Source organism: Dasypus novemcinctus, chromosome 16 (genome assembly GCF_030445035.2).
Source record: "Dasypus novemcinctus isolate mDasNov1 chromosome 16, mDasNov1.1.hap2, whole genome shotgun sequence".
Classification (NCBI taxonomy): Eukaryota; Metazoa; Chordata; class Mammalia; order Cingulata; family Dasypodidae; genus Dasypus; species Dasypus novemcinctus.
This window is the reverse complement of record NC_080688.1, coordinates 49803768-49825248: the sequence shown is the minus strand read 5'-3', so window position 1 is coordinate 49825248 and position 21481 is coordinate 49803768. Positions and strand designations below refer to the sequence as shown.

The following is a 21481-nucleotide window of genomic DNA, read 5'->3' as shown; positions in this document are numbered from 1 at the left end:
TCCTGAGTCAGATTATTCTTGTAATTGGAAGCCCTTGTCATGACCTTAGAAACTTTAACTGTTGATTTACAAGGCATATTGGCATTTTGGGGGTGTGGGTCTTCTTTGCCAGGTTTCAAACCCACCTAACATGATGCTTGTTCTCTAGCATATGAGCTATCACAAGGGGAGCTAAAGAAAATAGGTCTGACTGACCATGGGAACAGTTATTGCTGCAAGGCTCCCATGTAAGGGAAATACTTGATGCTGTCCTGCTGGCAAGTGTTCTCCTGTACTATATCCTTCTAGATGAATCTGATGACAAGGTTGGCCAATGGTAGTCTTATGAGTATGCATTTTTAAATTTTATCTAACAAAAGCCCCTGATGGGTGTTGCAAGTATAGGAAGGAAGAAAAAGGGTTGGTTTGCAGTTACTTAATGCCGTGAACCACCACTCAGAACTTAGTGATTTAACAGAATAATGCTTTACTCTTTCTCATTATTCTGTGGTTTAGGAGTTCAGGTGTGGGATTTAGCTGGGGATTTCTTTTGTTGCTCTCAGCTGGGACCACTTACTCAGTTACATTCAGCAGGACTGGGCTGGGTGGTCTAAGAAAGCTTCACTTATCTCTCTGTCTCCTTGATGCTGTCTCACGTGACCTTTCTCTTTTCCTATAGCTGGCTTGGGCTCTTTTATAATGTGGTGATCTTAGGGTAGTAGGATTTCTTCTTATATGGCAGCTTGTTTCCAAGAAACAGGAAGCAGAAGCTCCTAGGTTATCTTAAAGTTTCAGCCTGGGGTTGACACATCACATATGCCACTTTCTATGAGTCAATGTAATTAATAAGTCAGCTCAGTTTCAAGGGGAGAAGTAGACCTTGCCTCTTGGTCTGAGGAATGGCATGCATATAGGGAGAGGGAAGGAACTGATGGCAAGCATCTTTGGAGACTGTCTGCTATTGTGGTCAATAAACATGAAAAAATACTCAAACTCACTATATTAGCCAAAACAAAATTGGATAGTTATTTGGGGCTTACCACATTGAGAAGGATATTATGAAATACAGTATCCACTATATGATAAATTGGTCTGATAAGCTGGTCATGAGAGTTTAAATTGGAACATGTATTCTGACAGAGAGTTTAGTAATGTTTACTGAAAATTTTTAAAAGTTGTTTACATGCTTGACTCTAGAAATTTATACTAAATATTGTGATGCGTGAAACAATTTGTGTATGAGGATGTTTATTGCATTGTTAATAGTATGACTGGAAATACTTAAAAAGACCCACTCACTAGTCATATGGGTTTATTTAAGTTTAATTGAAAATTAAAGTTACATAAAATAAAAATTTATTTCTTCAGTCACACTAGCTACATTTCAAGGACTCAGTAGAGATGTGAATGGCTGGTGGGTCACCTAATTCAAGAGAGAAGGTTGTAGAGAAATTCCGTCATTGCAGCACTGGGTGAATAATCAACATTATTGCAAGGCATGTTGAGCTTATTGCAAGGCTTGTTGTAGGACCCCACCCCAAAGATTCTAATTCTAGGTTTGGTGTGGGATGTGGAGATCTGAATTTTTATCAAGATCTATACTCATGCACTTTAAGATTTAAGGCAGAGTGTTTCATACAGACACCAATAGCATAAAGATGTTAATTTGACTCAAGCGACTTAAGAGGTACGTGGAAAAGACAAGTGAAAGATAAGGTTAAGGGGAATGGTTTTTGAACAGTGTGATGGAAAACCTTAAGTGCTGTACTGAGTAGCTTATACATTTCTTCGTAGACATTGGAGATGACAGCAACTTTATGAGCAGAGGGTGATATAATTCAGAAATGGGAAGATTAATCTGGACTTACTTGATAGGCAGGAATGGTGGGGGAGAAATTGAAGGTGAGTAGACTGGGACTGTTATTACGTGGTTCAGGAAATGGGAAAATAAGATCTTGAACTAGTGAGGGCATGGTAGAGACTCTTTAGAGGTAGAATCTAGAATTTAGGAACTGCAATAAAATGTGGATCAGCTCAGGGGTCTGAGTTTCAAGCCAATCCTCAAAAGAAAAAAGAAAAGCTCAAGTGAATTAAAAAAAAAACTTAATTATAACAAGTGCCATTTTTAAGGGGAAATGATAAGGAAGAAAATTATTACAGTAAAATATTCTAATTTTTAAAATTATTTTAAGGAGACAGAATTACTATAGTGGTTAATTGGCTTTCATTATCATGAAATTTTAGTCATATAAGGAAATAAGCTGACATTACAGATGTAGGGACCCTAGTTGTCATAAAAACAAAAAGGATTTAGATGAATGGTCTAAAGAGGATAATGAATAAAATACTTTAATATCATGCCAATCAAGTTTTCTGATATTTTACCATTAGAAACCTTCAGTAATCTTCCTGGTATTTTAAAAATTATCTCTAAATTGATAAAAAGCACATCTTACATTTTATGTATTTTTCTACCTTTTATTAAAATATATTTTTATCAGTTAATTGTAATAGAACTTTATAATCTAATAAAGAGTAGAGTTGTGAAAAGTGAATCATATTTTATAGGGAATCTTGATGGAAAATATTTTAAAGACACAGTTATGCCACTTCTGATGATAAATACTTTATTATGGAGATAGTCCATTCTAGCTATGCTTAGATTTTAACCATTTTAATTTCTTGTCCAAATTCGTGTAAAAATGTGCTGTCAAGTGTATCATTTAGTGGTGATAAAATGTGTATTGACTATTCATTTGTGCTCTAGCCGGTTTCTAAAACCATTTTCACAGAATAGGGAACCTGTGGCTTGACTCTTTGTATTTGACTTTAAGCATACACACACATACACATATATTCTCACATACAAATAACATTTTACCCACACATATAACTCAGATAGTATATATAGTATACACATATGCCATGGAAATAATCTTTAAATAGATTGTAATATATGGTATACAAAATCATAAGGATTAGTATAATTAATAATAATCACTCATGAATATTACGTAAAGTGCTCTGCTACTTTATAAACATATGTTGGACATTTTACCATTATACTTATTTATTGATATCTTCATATAATAGAAAATTATAATGTACATCTTATTATATTTTATAGTATTGCATATGCAAACTAAATAACAAGAAAAAAAATAATGTGGTCACTATTTTCTTTTTCTATTAACTTTAAATACATTATATGCCCTCAATCCTCATATAACCCTATGAGGTTCATACTAATATACTTATTTTATTCACATTTTATAGATGAGGAAACTGGAGCACAAAATGATGTGGAAACTTGCTCATGTTAATACATCTGAACCCAGACAATCTGGCTCCAGAAAGTGTGCTCTAAAATACTGTTGATATAACAGATACTATAAAGTGTAATAATGTACATCTACATATTCTAGATAAACATATATATGTATGTCATTGTATAAAATATATGCTGATGACACTGAAATGCACACTGAATTCTCTTTATTTTTCTCTTTTGAAAAGAGTTGCTTTGGACTTTCCTAGAAATTAGAATTAGAGAAAACAATATACTGAAAGAGAGGGCATGCCACCTGGAGAAGTCTCTCTCTGGCTAATTGCCTACTGCCTCACTGGTGGCATTTCCTTGCTGAATTAATGACAAGCTAAAACTACTTGGTTTATCCAGAGATAATCATCCCTTTGGTAAGGAAGGCCGTCAGAATCACCTGGGCCCCAACTGTGCCTCAGAGCACCAATTTGTTATTCTGCAAGGGTAAATAAATTCCTTTTCTGGGGCAATATCTTGCTGCCTACCATAGTCGCCTCTTTGCTGATACCAAGATTCCATTTATGAGGCCAAGGGACTCTTTCTTTGCAAAGGAGAATTTTTGTAAGCTTGGATGACTCATGAATCCCAGTCCTGGGAGTTTTCTGCTGATAGTGGAGAAAATGGTTTAACTACTCTGTGCCTCAATTTCTTCATCTGTAAAATTGAGTTAATGCTAGCACTTAACTCAGAGGCTGGGATGAAAATTAAGTGAGGGAATAAATATAAAGAACGTCTGCAACATAAACAGCAGTGCTACTACTGCTGCAGCTGCTAATTGTTACATTAGTGCTAAATGCTCAGATAAAACGTTTGCAAATTAAAGGCAAACTTTGTGATTCCAATTAATCATTTACAATACTTTACAAAGATTTCTCCTCGGGCCTTCTGGCCTACCAAGCATACCATTTGTCAGAAAATCAGTGAATATCACTTCAATGAAATGACTACAGCAAAATATCCTAGATTTGGTTTCAATTAATATTGGACAGGTTTTGATGAATTGGCCATTTGGCACATTAACCTTTTGGTGATTTAGCTAGCTATTTGGTGAACTGGTTTTTGGAAATGAATCTTGCACAAATTTGCCTAGATTCTTGTTTTGTTATTACAGTGTAATTTACATTCACTTGCAAGGAAAGTAAAGGTATTCTATGCTGAGAATACCTTTCTTTCCAACAAATGCAGAATTTAATCTAGGCATGTAAATTTGTCTATTATTAGAATCTGTCTGTTTGCCAATGAAAAATTTTGGGTTAAGATTCCTTACTGCATTATAAGATTTCTTCTTATAAGAATTTATTGGGTCATTTCTTTTTTAATCAAAACATATATTTCTCTTATATTTTATGATTGACTGTTATGGAAATACTTTATTAATTAGAAAATCTATTCTTTCACTATTCAACCCAATTCCCAAATCACATTCTCCAAAAAAAATAATATTTTACTTATTAAGTCTGCCTGTAGATAGATGCTTTTTTGGTTATCTTCACAAGTCTTGAAATTCATTGAAAGAAGAAATTATCCCATCAATTGTTATTTCAAGCATCTACTACTGTGTAATATATTTACTGAGTCTGGTAAAAGTTTACTCCCTACTAAACTGTCACTGACACTATAGATAAAATATATTTATTTTATGATGCTTGATGATATTTTAAAAACATTTTCAGGATGAAAGTTCAATAGAAAGTGATGAATTTGATATGAGTGATTCAACACGGATGTCAGCTGTGAACTCAGATCTTAGCTCCAATCTTGAGGAAAGAATGCAAAGTCCCCAGACTCTTCATGGCCAGCAAGATGGTAAGCCTTTCTAATTGAAACAAACAAACAAAAACATAACGTGAGTCAGACTCTGTTAAAACACCACCTCCTCTTACTCTTGTGCTACCATTTTACTTATCTGTTTCTATGGGAACTAATTTCTGTGTACTCAGGTAATATCCATTTCATTATTTTTGGACTCAAGTACTTTCTAAAACCTAGGGTGTTAGACTGATTTATAAACAGAAATCAGTTATAAAATTGAATCTTATCAGTGTTTTGCTCCCTGATCTGAAATTGTGGGCTATATCAATGCAGTTTGTGATGCCTTTTCAGCCTTGGTTTCTCTACTCTTCACGCTTCTGAATAAATATGAGTGTTTTCCTTTTGCCTAAAAGAAAAAGCTGCAACTAAAATCAAAAGGATGTAAAAGGACAATTTAATCTGGGTGACTGTGCTGTGTAAGCAAATTTTTTTTGGGATTTTAAGTTATTTATTCAGGTTAAAGAAAGAAAGCCAATTTTCTCTTATTACTGGATCCATCAAAAAGTCCTTAAACACCAATATTCTTCACAGAAAAAGGCTGGATTTGTAAAGAAAATAAACAGTGGTAACACTTTAGGCTTAATATTTTCAGAGATATTTTATAACTCTCTTTGTAAAATTTTTTCTCTGTAAGTATTAAATTATGTAGGCTCATGAATGTGCTTTATTTGGATAATTGTGGATGAAACTGAAGGGTTATAAAGAGAAGGAATTTTAGCCAGTTTTACTCAAAATTAGTTGATTACTGCTATAATTAACAAGTTTTTGTGAAATTTTTGATGGTAGGGTTTTATACTCACATCCATATATAGGAAAAAGTATTTTCTTGTATTCTCTGACACTTGCTGTTAAAAATTGGTTACAAAAGATTGTTGCATTTCTAGCTACAATTTGTATCCTGCTAATATTGGCAAGGTTTATGAAATCCCCAATTTTAAATATACAGGATATACAAAAAAGGGTTTTCTTTTTCTCATTTTATATAAGTTAAGATTCAGAGTCTTTATTGTACAAATTATGAGGAGACTTCATTGATCACCAGTGATTTTGAAATGCTAACTTACTATAAAGTAGAACAGCTATTGCAATAGGCAAGAAGTTTATTCAGTTAGAATGACCTTTCAAGTTTAGATATAAATTATCTCATTCTAAAATATGAATAGACATTCTCTTATTTTGATTAGGATTTTTTTGGGGAATGGAGATTGTGTGGTACCAGTATCATAGAGTAACCAAAATATTCTTATTAATTTGTATCACTTCATTTTTTAAAAATTTTAAATGTATTTTGCATGTTTACACTGTCATCTTTTTAGGCTGGCATATTGGAGAACGTAAATAGCTAAAGGGTGTCTCTGTTTATGCAGTGTCATGGTTTTCTCGATGGGAGTTGCCAGTTCTGAATCTTTGACTAAGGCACAGCCAATATGATAAAAAATCTATCTTGATTTTAATAAAATGCGGTGGGATAACTTCAAGTATTTACATATTTTTTGGTGGAGAATGCACTTTGCCATAATATATTGATGTGTACATCAGGGTAAGGAGATATTGAGTTGTTTCTTATAGACTAAAGAAAAACTTGTCTGGTTTCACATGGAAATATTGGACTCATTCTCCACTGCTCCCTCCAGCTTCCCCCTCATCCAACTGCTTAGGCCTTTCTAATATTAAAATAACCTCCTAAATGCTATTACTTTCTTTTTAGTCCTTTGTTTTACCTGGTGCCACAATTTTCATCTGTGCCTGCTGCTTACAAACTTAAAATCTTTCAAATGGTTCACTGTTATCTACACTATGGGTTCTACAGGATGCAATCCACATTTCCAGGTACATTGTAGGAGACATGCTGATTAAGGTCCCAACATCCATAATTGTTGAGGGAAGTTGAAGAGTGGGGACTTGTGGTCTAGCTATAAACTAATCATAGCAGGCTGCCCCAGGCCATGAAATGGGAGGAAACATTCACTGGAGTTTGTGGGATGGACACTTCCTTAAACTTCTGCCATAACTTCTGAGAGAAACCATGTGAACCTATCCCTGGTTGTAGATAAGAAAACATGTAGTCTAAATAGTTGTTTATGGCTACATTGTAATTGCAAGGGACTGTTGGCCTAACCATGTATCTAGGACCAGCTAGATACATGGGGCTCAGAAAATAACGAAATGTGAAACCCCTTATTCAAAAAGGAGGAAAAAGATACTGTTAAATATAATAAAATATAATGTTTTCCCTTTCTTCCAGAATCTCTCTCACTTTTATTCTCTCCCTCAATTTGTCATGATATTTTAAATTTACAATTAAATATCATTCTAAGTTTTAAAAAAATCATCTTTATATCATGCAATGCCAGTTTTAAATGTGAACATAAGAGCATTTAACTTCTATGTGAAATCTTCAAAATTATGCAAATTATATTTCATGGCGTGTACATACATTTTTATTTCTTTCTTACCGTAACAGTGGGAACACTACACAAACCAACTCAACTGTTTTTATTTCACTTCTTGATGCACATACACTTATTCAACCAAAACTCCCCAACCTCAGCAAGGACTGAAAAGAAAAGGATCTCTGGGTTGCTCAATTGTTTCCTTTCCTTCTATGTTATATCATTTTCAGTGCAGTTGATTGGCAAATACAAGAAAGTGACACGAATAAGAGGATATGATAAGGTTCCTAAGTTATTCCTGTTTCTTTAAACACCATTGCCTCCTTTCTTTGTTCAAATCAAGTTCTGGCTCAAGTGGAAGGCATTGCTCCTAGGGATGTCAGCACCTGTTGACTAGGTTGTAGTTGTAACTTTTTTACCTTGTGTCTACTTAAACTCTCATACATTATGAGTCCATGAAAACCTGTGTTTACTGTTATATGTGAATGGGTGGCAGAGAATGGGGACATGCATATTGAGCGTATCTGCTCACGTACATGCTTCCCATTTCCATCACACTTCGCTTACAAAGTACAAGTTCAAAGATAAAATTAAGACTTTCAAGATGGCAAGAGAAGAGTGTTCACCAAGCCAAGCGCTCTCTGAGAGCAGGGCCCTGTGCTGCTACAGAGATCACATGTCTGTGAAGCCAGTCTTGTATAGATTGACATCCTAAAAGCTAAGTAAGAAGATAGTAATAATGTTTGGAATTCTTACTCTGTGCCAGGTATTGTGCTATGGTCTTTCTAAGAATTTCTCATAACAAATCAAATAAAGTGTATTTTATTCCCAATTTCTATATGGGGGACTAAAACACAGAGGGATTAAGGAATTTTACAAAGACCTTCAGCTGATATGTGGCAGGACCAGTGTTTGAATCCAAGGAATTTGACTCCAGAGCCCATTTCTGATCAAAAGAACAGGTCATAAACAAACTAGGTAGATTTAACAAAATTAACATTTGACGGCATTCCCTTTCTTCATATCCTTTCCTAAACTGAAATTATACCCTTAAGTTAGAGTAACTATTCAGTTTTAAACTTTAACTACATATAAATGTGTCACTGGTGTCATTTTGTTTTTGGTATTTTAAAATTTCTTGTTGCCGTAAGAGATGTTTATGGCCTTTGGAACTTACTTTTTTATAAATTTCAGCATTATATATATTTTTTGTTTTTAGTTGTTTCTTCTTTATTAGAGAAGATGTGGGTTTACAGATAAATTATAAATAAAATACAGATTCCCATATACTATCCCACCACCAACATCTTGCATTTGTGTGGCACATTGTTACAATTAATGATAGCACATTTTTATAATTGTACTACTGAAGTTCATGATATAACAGGGTTCACTGTTAGTGTAGTATAGTTCCATGAACTTTAAAAAAAATGTTTATTGTTACCATATATATAATCTAATATTTCACCTTTTAAACATGTTCAAATATATGTTTCAGTGCTATAAGCTGTGTTTACAATGTTCTGCTACTGTCATCACCATCCATTAATAAAACATTTCCATTATTCCAAATAGGAACCCTGTATTGTAAACCTTAACTTTCCATTCCCTATCCACACTCCATAGTCAGTAAGTCTATGAGATTGCTTATTCTAATTGTTCTAACTCTATGACTTTGCTTATTCTAATTACTTCAAATCTGTGACATAATACAATATTTGTCTTTTTGTGCCTGGCTTATTTCACTCAACATGATGTCTTTAAAGTTTGTCTATATTGTCAATGTACTTCATTCCTTTTTATGACTGAATAAATACTCCATTATATGTATATAGTACATTTTATTTATCTGTTTGTTGGTTGATGGACATTTGGTTGCTTCCACCTTTTGGCAATTGTGAATATTGCTGCTATGAACCTAAGTGTCCAAATACCTGTTTGAGTCCCTACTATCATTTCTTCTGGTTAAATACCTAGTAGTGGGATTGCCAGGTCATATAGTAGTTCTATATTTAGCTTTCTGAGGAACTGCTGAACTGTCTTCCACAGAAGCTGCACCATGTTTCATTGCCACCAGCAAAGAATGAGTCTTCCTATTCCTCTGCATCCTCTCCAACACTTGTTATTTTCCTTTTTTAAAAAAAATCAGCCATTTAATGGGTCTGAAATGGTATCTCATTGTGGTTTTGATGTGCATTTCCCTGAGGGCTAATGATTCTGAGGATATTTTCATGTGCTTTCTGGCCATTTGTCTGTCTTCTTTGAAAAGATTTCTGTTTAGGTCTTTTGCCCATTTTTAATTGGGTTATTTGTCTTTTTGTTGTTAAATTGAAGGATTTTGTGAAGTTTATCATTTTACTTTCATGATAAAGTCCTTTGAAAAACAAACGTTTTTAATTTTGATGAGGTCCCCTTTATTAAAATAATTTTTCTTTTTTTGCTTGTGCTTTGGGTGTCAAGTCTAAGAAAGCAGTGCTTAACACAAGGTCCTAAAGGTGCTTCCCTACATTTTCTTCTAGGAGTTTGATAGTTGTAGCTCTTATATAAATTCCTTTGGATCCATTTTGAGTTAATTTTTGTATATGGTATGTTATTTTATATTTAATGTAATTCCAGGTCATTTGTATTAAATTCTTTATGGTTTTTCATGATCTGTGCATACAATCTCATATTGATATTTTTCTTATTTATTTATTATTTTTTCATAGAATGCAAGTACCATATTAATGGGTCATCATACTTTTAATTCTTTTTATTTGTTCCATTTGAGATAGTTTTTAAATGTTTCATTATTTAAAATATTAAAATATAATTGTCCATCATAATTTTGTTATGTAAATTTTATATACATTTTTTTTCTTTTTTTCTCTTCTCCCCTGACAAGGACACTGTCCTATGTAACACATATTGCAACCTACTGTATCATTCCTTGACTTTCCCCTTACTCAGGAATGTAATTATCCGTACACATACATATACATACACAGGATTTTGGTTTTTTTTTTAAAGACATAAAGGAATATTCACTACTGATATAAGGTATACTCCACCAAGAACATGTAAAAGTCATGAACATTTATATAATATGAATTAGAAATATATAAAGCAAAACTCTGAGAAATACAAGGAGAAACTTCAAAATAACCCACGAGTGGTAATTTGGTTTTCTCTCTTTTTTACATTTTATAGCTTTATTGGGATCTAGTAGCAAACCATAAACTGTACATATTTAAAGTGTATAATTTGATAAGTTTTGATATACATATTTACCCATGAAACCATCATCACAATTAAGATAGTGAGCAATACATCAGTCCCCAAAGTTTTCTCATGTCCCTTTGTGAACCCTTCACCCTAACCCTCTCTATCTTTTACTTCTGTCCTGGCAATTCCTAATATGCTTTCTGCCACTATAGTTAGTTTGAATTTTCTAGAATTTTATATACCCAGAATCATACAGTATGAATTTTTTTAGGGGTTGGTTTACTTCACTCAGAATAATTATTTCCAGATACAGCTATGTTGTTTTGTTTATTCATTCTTTTTACACTGCTGAGTAGTATTCTATTGCATGGATATGATGGTTAGGCTCATGTGTCAACTTGGGCAGGTAATGGTGGCTGGTAGTTTGGTCAAGCAAGCCCTGGCTTGATTGTTACTGTGAGGACATTTTGTAGACTTAATCATTAGTAAATTGATTGCATCTATGACTGATTACATCTAATCAACTGAGGAGGTCGCCTTCAGCAATTAGAAATGACTCACCCAATCGGTAGAAGGCCTTAAAAGGAAAAGTGATGATTTCTTCTCTGCTTCAGCCAGACAGTTCCTCCTGGGGAATTCATCAAGGGCTTCATCAGAGTTCCTGACTTGCAGCCTGCCCTATGGAATTTGGACTTGTGCACCCCACAGTCATGTGAAACAATCTTATAAAAAATCTCATAATATTTACAGATATCTCCTGTTGGTTCTCGTCCCTAGAGAAGCCTGACTAATACAATAGATGTTCTACAGTTTTTATCCTGTCATCTGCTAGTGGACCTTTGGATTGTTTTCACTCTATTATGAATAATACTGCAGTTAATATGCATGCATAACTATGGATCTAGGCTTTCTTTTCTCTTCAATGAATTCCTTAGGGTAGGACTACTGGGTCATATGAGAAGCTCATGTTAACACTTTTTTTACTTTTAATCAATTTTATTGACCCATTCATAAACAATACAATCCAGCTAAAGTGTACCACCACTGGCATTTGGTATAATCACAGTGCTGTGTTCCATCACAGCATCAATATAAGAGCATTGTCATTACTCTAATAATAAAGACACCCTATCCCCTTAGTAGTCTTGTCTTAATCCCTCTGTACTTCTCCTGCCTTACATAGCTGCTACTCTATTTCCATCCCTATAAATTTATTTGTACTTATATTTTGTATAGATGGAGTGAAACAATATGTAGTGCACTTTGCATCTAGATTTCTTTCACTTAGCATACTTCCTTTTTCACCATTGATGGAAGAATATGAATATAATACCCTTCATTCCATAGTTTGCTTTGGTTGTGTTTTGCCCACATATCACCCTATAATTAATATCTTGTAACATTAATGTACATTTGATTTGTTGCAATGAAAAACAGTTTTATAAATGCACTATGAACCATACTCATTTTCGACAAGAGGGTTGACTAGGCTATACAGTCCCATGTTTCATTTTTTACCTTTCTTTCTAGTGCTATACATGACCTTAGACTTTCCCTTTTAACCACTACCATATTCATATATTAGTGCTGCTAATTACATACACTAATATACTTTCAATAGTTCTATCCATTTTCAGTTACTAAAAATCTTTTTACCATTTTTGCACAGAATAAGCGTCAGCTTTCTCTTCTGTATCCTCATTCTTTTGTCTTGTGACTTCTAGTCTAGTTATTAACTCCATGAGTTTACTCATTATATTTAGCTCATAATAGTGAAATCCTACAGTATTGGTCCTTTTGTGCATAATTTCCTCAAGGTTCATCTGTGTTGTCATATGCTTCATGACTTTATGTCTTCTTATGGCTGAATAATATTCCATACATGTATATACCATAATTTGTTTATCCATTCATCGGTTAATGGACATCTGGTTTATTTCCTTCTTTTGGCAATTGTGAATAACGCCACTATGAACACTGGTGTGCAGATGACTGTTCATGTTCCTGCTCTCAGTTCTTTTGGGAATATGCCTAATAGTGGTATTGCCTGGTCACCCAGCAGGTCTATATTTAACCACCAAATAGTCTGGCGCAGCAGCTGTACCATTTCTACATTCTCACCAACAGTGAATAAATGTTGTTTCTCCACATCTTCTCCAATACTTGTAGCTTTTTTTTTTTTTATAGTGGCCATTCTAATAGGTGTGAAATGATATCTTTGTAGTTTTGATTTGCATTTTCCTAACAGATACTGTTGTTGAACATCTTTTCTTTCTTTTGCCACTTGTATTTCCTCTTTGGAAAATATTTGTTTAAGTCTTTTGCCAGTTTTTTAAGTGGGATCATATGTCTTTTTGCCATTGATCTGTAGGATCCCTTCATATATCATGGATATTAAACCTTTATTGGATATGAGATTTCCAAATATTTTCTCCCATTGAATAGGTTGCCTTTTCATCCTCTTGATAAAGTCCTCTGAGATGCAAAAGCTTTAATTTTGAGGAGGTCCCATTTATCTATTTTTTTCTTTCATTGTTCATTTCACTGATCTTACCATATACTAGGAGGTGTATATACAATGGTGCGTGAAAAAGACATGACATCTAAATTCATGTAACATAAAATCGTAAGGAATGAAAGTGTACATGATACCATTTACTTCTTAATTTTTAACACATCCATTTTATTAATACATGTTAATAAAACATAAACCCATCCAAAGTATACAATCAGTGATATTTAGGATAATTACATTGAGCATTCATCACTTCAGTCATTTTTAGAGCATTTTCGTTATTCCAATAATAATAAAAACAAATAAGCTCATCACATCTCCATCTCTCTATGCTTATCCTGCTGTACATAGCTGACATTCTCTCTAGTTTATTTGTATTTATATTTTATAAAAACAGTTTTATATATGCAATATCACCCATATTTGTATTTTACATGGGGTTTCACTATGTTATATAGTCCCATGTTATATTTTATAGGAAAGTTGTATTTTAAAGGAAAGTGTTTTCACCTGAGAGCTGACTGCTCGTCCCATGCTCCACCCAGTCAAAAACTTTAACTTCATCAGTGGCAGCCATCCAAACCAGGGCCACTTAAGCTCTGCTGCCTCCAGAGAGAGTGGAAAAAAGCAACTGAAGCCTGGCCAATACATTCGGGCTCTGCTTCCATGGTTTGTGCTGGCTCTTCCTTTGTATCTTCTGGTTGTCAACTGTTTGCCTGATCCTGGTCCTTACTCAGCTTTTTCTAGTCCTTCTGATCTGCATGAGTTTTACAACTATCTTCTCTTATCCTTGCCTTGTCCTTTTTTTTTTTAGCAGATCAATTTTATCAATACATACTAATAAAGCATAAATCCATCCAAAGTATACAATCAGTGGTATTTGGTATAATCACATAGCTGTGCATTCATCACTTCAGGCATTTTAGAGCATTTTCATTATTCCAATAATAATAATAAACAAAGTCATGTACATTAACTAGAAGGAAAGCCATTCAAATTTAGTCAGAGTTCTTCTAACTAGCATAGTAACATTCCAATCTCTGTAAAAGTAAGTATTCATAGCAGTAAAAATTTTAGTTTGTTTCTGATTATCTTCCTCAGACCAGTGGAAACAGGGTGTTAGGTATAGGTTGGGTGTGGGGTGCCTTTGGAGTATACTGACCTGAGGAAGTGGTCAGGAAGTAGGGATTCATGATGTAACAAGTCCAATGTTGGGTAGTTCACCCCCACGAGCCCTCCATCTAGAGGAGTCTAAGCCAGGGTTTTTCATCCTCAGCACTATGACACATAATGATTTTTTGTGAGTGTCTTCCTGTGCTCTTTAGGATGTTTAACAGCAACCCTGGCCTCTGCTTTCTAGATTCCAGTGGCATCCTCTCCCTCCCGCCTACCAGTCCCTCACCCCATTATGACAACCAGAAATGTCTCCAGGATTCTCAGATGACCACTGGGTGGCAGAACGCCCCCAGGTGAGAATCAACTGTCTAGACATAGAGGTCTGGATAAGAAGACACTAAGATGGAAATTGGACAGACTTAAGATGAAGAAGGGCTTGAATTCAAAGTTGGAGGAATGTTTAGGCAGTGCTGTCTAGTTGACTTCATGTAATGATGGCACTGTCCAATATTGTAGCCAGGTTGTACCTATTGAGTACTTGAAATATAGATAGTGCACCTGAGGAACTGATTTTTTTAAACTTTAAATAGCCACATGTGGTATTATACCCTCGGTGTTAGTTTCTAGGCTGTGAAAATTAATACCATATAATGGGTTGGCTTAAAAATAGGAATTTATTGGCTCACAGTTTCAGAGACTAGAAGACTTGCTTCCTTCCAGGTTCCTTGGCTTTTTCTGTCTGCCCAACAGAGTTTTTTTTTTTTTTCCTAGTCTATACAAGTATCTTTAACATTTAAAGATAATATCTTAACATTTAGTATAGATATAAATTGGTCTTTATTCAGATAGATTTTCCAGATTCTCTTAGACTCAGAGATTATATTTCTTTTACAGCTTTAGCAATTCAATATATTAAAGCATTCAGTTGCTTGGTAAGTTATTGCTCTATTCTTTAAAAGAGTAATATGAAGGTGAATCGTCTTCTTTTTCCACAGTCAGATTCCATATATGGTATCTCCCTTTGGGACAACTTACCGTGGGTGATTTGTTCAGCTTCATTTATCCCTTGCCTTGGGAGTGGTAATTCAGCATGAATTGTACTTGCTTCTAGTTCACTTCAGAACTTGATGTTTCATGAAATAAGGAGCTTTCTGAATTAACAGAAATGTTAAGGTACAGGCTGCTTTGTTAAACAAACAAACAAAAAAAGTTTGGCTTTTTCCTCACTTAGTGATGCACATGGCAGTGACTTCTCCTTTCTCTTCTGGGTTTTGTTGACTTCCAGCGTCAGTCTGTACCCTGAGGCTTCTCTGCCTCTCTCTCTAAATTTCATTTGGCTTATAAAGGGGATTCCAGTAATCTGGATTAAATGCCTACCTGATTCATTTAGGTCACACTGTCACTGAAGTAACAAATTAGAGATCCCACTTAAAAGGGGTCCACACCCACAGGATCTGGGTGGGACCTGAACAAGCCTTTTGTAGGATATATGATGTAGTCCCCAACACCCTCATTTTTGAAATTTTGAGGAAATTTGTTAAGCTATTTAAAAATTGCCGGCTTCAAAGAATGTCTAGTTTAAAATCATTTGAAGATTGAAATTCGATTTACTCATCAAAGCACGAGGTCCCTGAGGCTGTTGAGAAATATAAGGAGCCCATGACAGAGGCTCTGCTGTGCAAAGGCTTTCGTTAACAGAATTTCAGAAAGCATCTCTGACCAGGCACCTCAAGATGTTCTGTATTTGAATGTTCTCCAATTTGTGAGTGTCTTTCTTGTTCTGCTTTCCAGTTAAATGAATTAAAAGTAAAAAGGTTATCATTAATATTCTGCCTTTGAATCCAAAATCCCAGAAGTTTGTGAATGCATGGATTATCTGAAGAAAGTATTCTGTTTTCTTAATAAATTATTTTATTCTGCATTTTCACCTTCTTAAGCACTGTTAATTTATGTTGTATATGGGGTTATTTGTTAAAGGATGTTTGGCAGAAGAAAAATTCCAGATCTGGAAAGATTTTTTTTTTCCTGAAATTTTCAGTTCAAAATAAACTTTTCAACCTTATTTGATGGGGGAATACATCCCCACTAAGAGCAACTTTAATTGCTTTGCTGAGTGAAAGCTGTATTGTAAACTACTAATTTTTTAAATAAGAGAATGTGTTTGCTTTATGAAATTCAGTGATTATTAGATACCAGCAAAGGATTCCTTTTTTTTTAGTAGCAAACTTTTTTGCATCTTCTTCTTTTTGCTTTATTTTAAAGATAAGTAGAATACAAAGAACAATTGGAGCACACTCTTAACTTCTTTGCACATCAGCTTTATCAGCTTTTATTTATTTATTTTTAAGATTTATTTTTATTTATTTAATTCCCCTCCCTTCCCCCGGTTGTCTGTTCTCTGTGTCTATTTGCTGCGTCTTGTTTCTTTTGTCCGCTTCTGTTGTCATCAGCAGCACGGAAAGTGTGGGCGGCGCCATTCCTGGGCAGGCCGCTCCCTCCTTCGCGCTGGGCGGCTCTCCTTATGGGTGCACTCCTTGCGCGTGGGGCTCCCCTACGCGGGGGACACCCCTGTGTGGCAGGGCACTCCTTGCACGCATCAGCACTGCGCATGGGCCAGCTCCACACGGGTCAAGGAGGCCCGGGGCTTGAACCGTGGACCTTCCATGTGGTAGACGGACGCCCTAACCACTGGGCCAAAGTCCGTTTCCCTTTATCAGCTTTTAAAGCAAGGCATCACAATGGAAAAAATGCTTCCTTTTAACCTAATTTTCTATGATTTTGGTTGTGCTATCATAGAATGCATTTTTCTTCATGCAAAAGCTTTTGGGCCTGATGTGTCAATTGATTCAATGGAATAATTTAGAGATTTTTAATAGTTTTCTTTTCCCAGTATTTAGTAATCCATCAATTACTCTAACAATGATTTGTTTATATACTGAAGTCATCATAGTGTATTCTCTGCCAAGCAAAGGGAAGCAGTAATGTCTGAAACAAAACAGCAAAGACTTGTAAGTTAATAATTCTATTATAGTTATTTCATCAACATTCACTTCAAATTCTACCTATGAGGGATGTTTGAAAAATATATTCAAAGCAACTTTTTCATGCAAAGATATATTTGATAATTCTATTAGCACTTAAAAATGAATAGTTCATCTGTCAGAATTTGAAAATTTCTTCCTTTTCTCATATTTGTATTATGGAAATATTTTGTTGTGCTTCAATTGTCCAGGCCATTCTTTGATAAATTGGAAAACAAGTTGAACTGGAATTTAGTAGCTAACTTGCATACAATATTAAGCTATAGAGTGCATATATTTTTTAAAAAATCTTACACAGCCTTGGTTAAGTACAACTTTGAAGACTTTTACATAAGAACAGATAATTTTTTAACTATAAATGTCAGTTTAGTAAAAATTAAATAATTTGTATGTCGTAAATACATTATAAATTCATTAAAATAGATTAATATTCTATTTTTGAATTGCTTACCATAGATTAGAATACCAGTGTTGTGGCTGTCAGTGGTCAGAAAGTGAGGAGAGAGTTTCTGTAAAATTTATATTTTCCAAAACTTATATGAGCATCTTGTTTTGAATCTCTTTGGGAAAAGGTTGAATCCTACTGATGGCCACTTAGTTCTGCAAGGCCAGGCTAGACTGACTAGAACAATAACAGTACCCGCCTCCCCCTGTAACCCAGAGTCAAACCATTGCTTTCATGTCTCATGGATATTTTGTATGATAACATACTTTCTAGAGCTTTTTTCCCAAATAATAATCCATAGAACACTGGTGTCCAAAGACATGTTAAGAGATCCATTGAGAAAATATTTCTGATATTTCTAAATATTTTCCAAGATCCTCTGAGCTTCGTTGGCGTTCATAGTAGTAAATGTTGCATCCCATTGTCTTATATGGAATTCTCTCCAAATAAGAGGAGTATTCAAGGGCTGGGTTAACCAAAAAGGAGGAGTGGTTTCATTTAGAGATATAATTCTACAAGATATCTTATTTGGAGTAGTGGGCTTACTGAGGACAAAGGTAAATTGTTAGAGACCTAATGTTTTATAATTTATTCAATAAATATATATTGAGCACTAGGATAAACCAGCCAATGGGGATACAAGCATGGATATGACATTAGGTAGAACCACATGAAATTGCCATATTTCATTGGTTCAACCTAATAAATCCCTGAAATAACTTAAAATGAACCACATGAAGGATATGAGAGAACTTTATTAGAAATAGTCATGTATTTCTGTTTCGGCTAGCAATGATGCACATATATGTACATTGTATATATTTTGATTTGTACATTTATAAAATATCCAGTAATGCTCCTGTTTTAGGTGGCATAGAAGGAAATACATAAAAATAGCAAACAAATTGAAGGCTAAATATGTGGATAAAGAGATTAGTGGGAGTGTCTTCTATCCTAACTGAGATTATATGCTGAGCTGGCAGCATAAGACCCTTTCTTGGGGGACTTATAAAAAAAATAAATTGACAGGACCCTCCTCAGATGTGATGATTAAGAAAATCATGTGGGGGAAAAAGTATGGGAGCCAGTGGTATTCCAGACCATACTTTGGAAAACACTTCTCCCAATTCTATACAGCATTTTTGGAGTGTCAAGATGGCAACAGTGTAAAGAGTCTGAAATTGTGTGGATGCCGTTCATACTGAAATGCTGCTTTGGACCAGTGTTATCTTCTGACTTAACTCCTGAATGAACATTCATATGAAAGTCTATATGACGTTCAGTTAACTCTGTTTTCTTATTGATGACAATTGACATGCACTGCAGTTCTTCAGTAACTTTTGAAAACACCCCTCTACTAGTCCAAGACATTGTACAGTCTGTTTGCACTTATCTGAATATTGCATGCTCTCAATTTAACTTAAAAGTGTATGTACATGTACATGCACACACACATACATGCAACTCTTTTACTGCTCCCCTTATATGTAAATATATTTTTTTGTAAAAATATTCTTGTAATTAAAAATGCTTCTGATTTGGCTTAATAGGTTAGTTTCATGTAGTTATTAAAGTATATAAATCAGCAATAAAACAACCATTAATTATCATTTAATTTAGTTGGAAAATCTAATAACATGTGTTTTTAATAAAAATGGTGCAAAATGGTATACTTAATAGGAAATTAAATTTGTCAGTTAAATGTTTATAATGGTGGGTTTTAATTAGAAAAGCTATTAAAATGTTTTCTAGGGTGAACATAAAATTCCCTAGTGAGGTTATGTTGTCTTGTATAAGTCATTTTCTTTGTTCTGTAAACTTGTTTTCCTTTAACTGCTTAGGAGATTTTGCATAAAGTAAAAATATTAAAAATGTTAATTTCTTAAAAATGGAAATATTTTATTTCCAAAGTTGAATCTCTTCTTGATAATGTTATTGTTCTCAATTTTAAATTGCCTATGTTTCTAGGCTTAAAACACAGGAAAATGATAAAATGCTACTGCTTTTCTTAATACAAGTTGTTTAATTCCAGATTAAAGTAATTTTTACATGTTGAATTTATTAAATTAATTATTCTGGTTTAGTGGTTAGGCCATGAAATCATTTTATAGAGCAGAGCTTTCTCTTCATAGCAGTTTTATAAAAATTTTATCATAATTTGCAGAAATATACTGTGCCTTTGTAAGTAATATAAAGAAAACATCATTAGAAGGAATATTGGTATGGATTGAAGGAAGTTTTGAGTGTTGTCCTTTTGTAATATTGTTACATGTGTTTACATGTGCTTTTTTGTTATTGCTGCTGCTGTTGTTATTGTTGTTGTTAGGAGGTACTGGGGATTGAACCCAGGACCTCATACATGGGAAGCAGGTGCTTAACCACTAGACTACATCTGTTTCCCAGTGAGAGTTGTTTTTTTCATTTGTTTGTTTGTTTTTTAGGAGGTACCCGGGGATCAAATCTGGGACCTCGCATATGGGAAGCAGGCACCCAACCATTTGAGCTATATCTGTTTCCCTGCATATGTTTTTATTTAATCAACTGGAAATGCTTTTAAACAGTGATTCTCTACTTCCAAAAGGAGCAGAAGAAAGAGCAAATTGGCTACATACAAAGTATAAGTATGAAAAAAAGGATTTTATGCAATTATTTAAAATGTTTTTGTAGACTTATTTTCTTCTTTCCTTTAAGAATATATTATTTGGAAGTTTCCTATACATTTCTTTTAATTAAAATTCTTCCTTTTGATACTCTATTCATATTGTTAAGTGCTTTTTCATATAAATGAGTGCTTGTTAGGAAATTACCGTATGGATTTTTGTCTGAGACTTGCTGTACCCCAGAAATGAATAGAACCTTAGCTAGTCCTGGTCCTCTGGAAAACTAGGGGAAATTGGCTTGGTTCCAGGCTTGCCTTGGAGAGTCTAATCTGATCAGGGAAGGATGTCAGATTAATCTGGGATTTTACTACTATTGAGATAATTCTTTGCTTTGAGATATTGCTCTTATAGTTTTTATATCTTCATGATAGTGTTCACTGGACCATGAATGATTACATGGGTCCATTGTTGATATTTCTGTACCTCCAGGAGATGCCAAAGTTTTGTTAGAACCATGAGGCAAGTGCTAGAGCCTTTATGCCTTGCATATTGAGGTTTGTCTGTTAGTGTATAAATAGTTAAGAATCCACATGGCAGTAGAAAAATATCAGAAAGTATATATTTTTCATGTATTCAAACTATATTTTGAACTTACAAGTCCATGTATTCAGCTTTATTATAGAATCAGAACCACATGAATTTTCCTAATTGGAAAGTCTTGGACAACTGTCTTTGTTTTCTTTGTTTTTACAATCACCTAGTTCACCTTTGTAAACTCTCACTGTAAACCTAGTGCTTTGATGTGTTTCTTTACAACATTCTTATTGCTAGTGTGGGTCAGATAGTTAAAAACAAACAAACAAACAAAAACAACTTAGCCTTTAATTTCAGTGTTGAATAGGGCTTTGAAACTGAAGTTGGGACAGCAGTTGTTCAGAGAGATAAAGCAGTTACAAAATGGGGCCAAGGAGTCCATTAAAATCTTTAATTTTTTAGTTTCCCAGGTATCCTAATTAGATGGTGGGTCGATAAAAGTAAAGTAAAGTTGGCAAAT

General features: G+C 34.2%; 1 protein-coding gene across 4 annotated transcripts in view; it reads left to right on the top strand.

Annotated features, from left to right (window-relative positions):
- Positions 1–21481, top strand: part of NOL4 (nucleolar protein 4) — a 427624-nt gene that overhangs the window by 128860 nt on the left and 277283 nt on the right. For all 4 annotated transcript variants that reach the window (XM_058277606.1, XM_058277605.1, XM_058277604.1 and 1 more), the window contains exon 5: positions 4975–5107. In XM_058277606.1, the coding sequence (XP_058133589.1) occupies positions 4975–5107 (133 nt within the window). The remainder of the gene's footprint in view (positions 1–4974; positions 5108–21481) is intronic.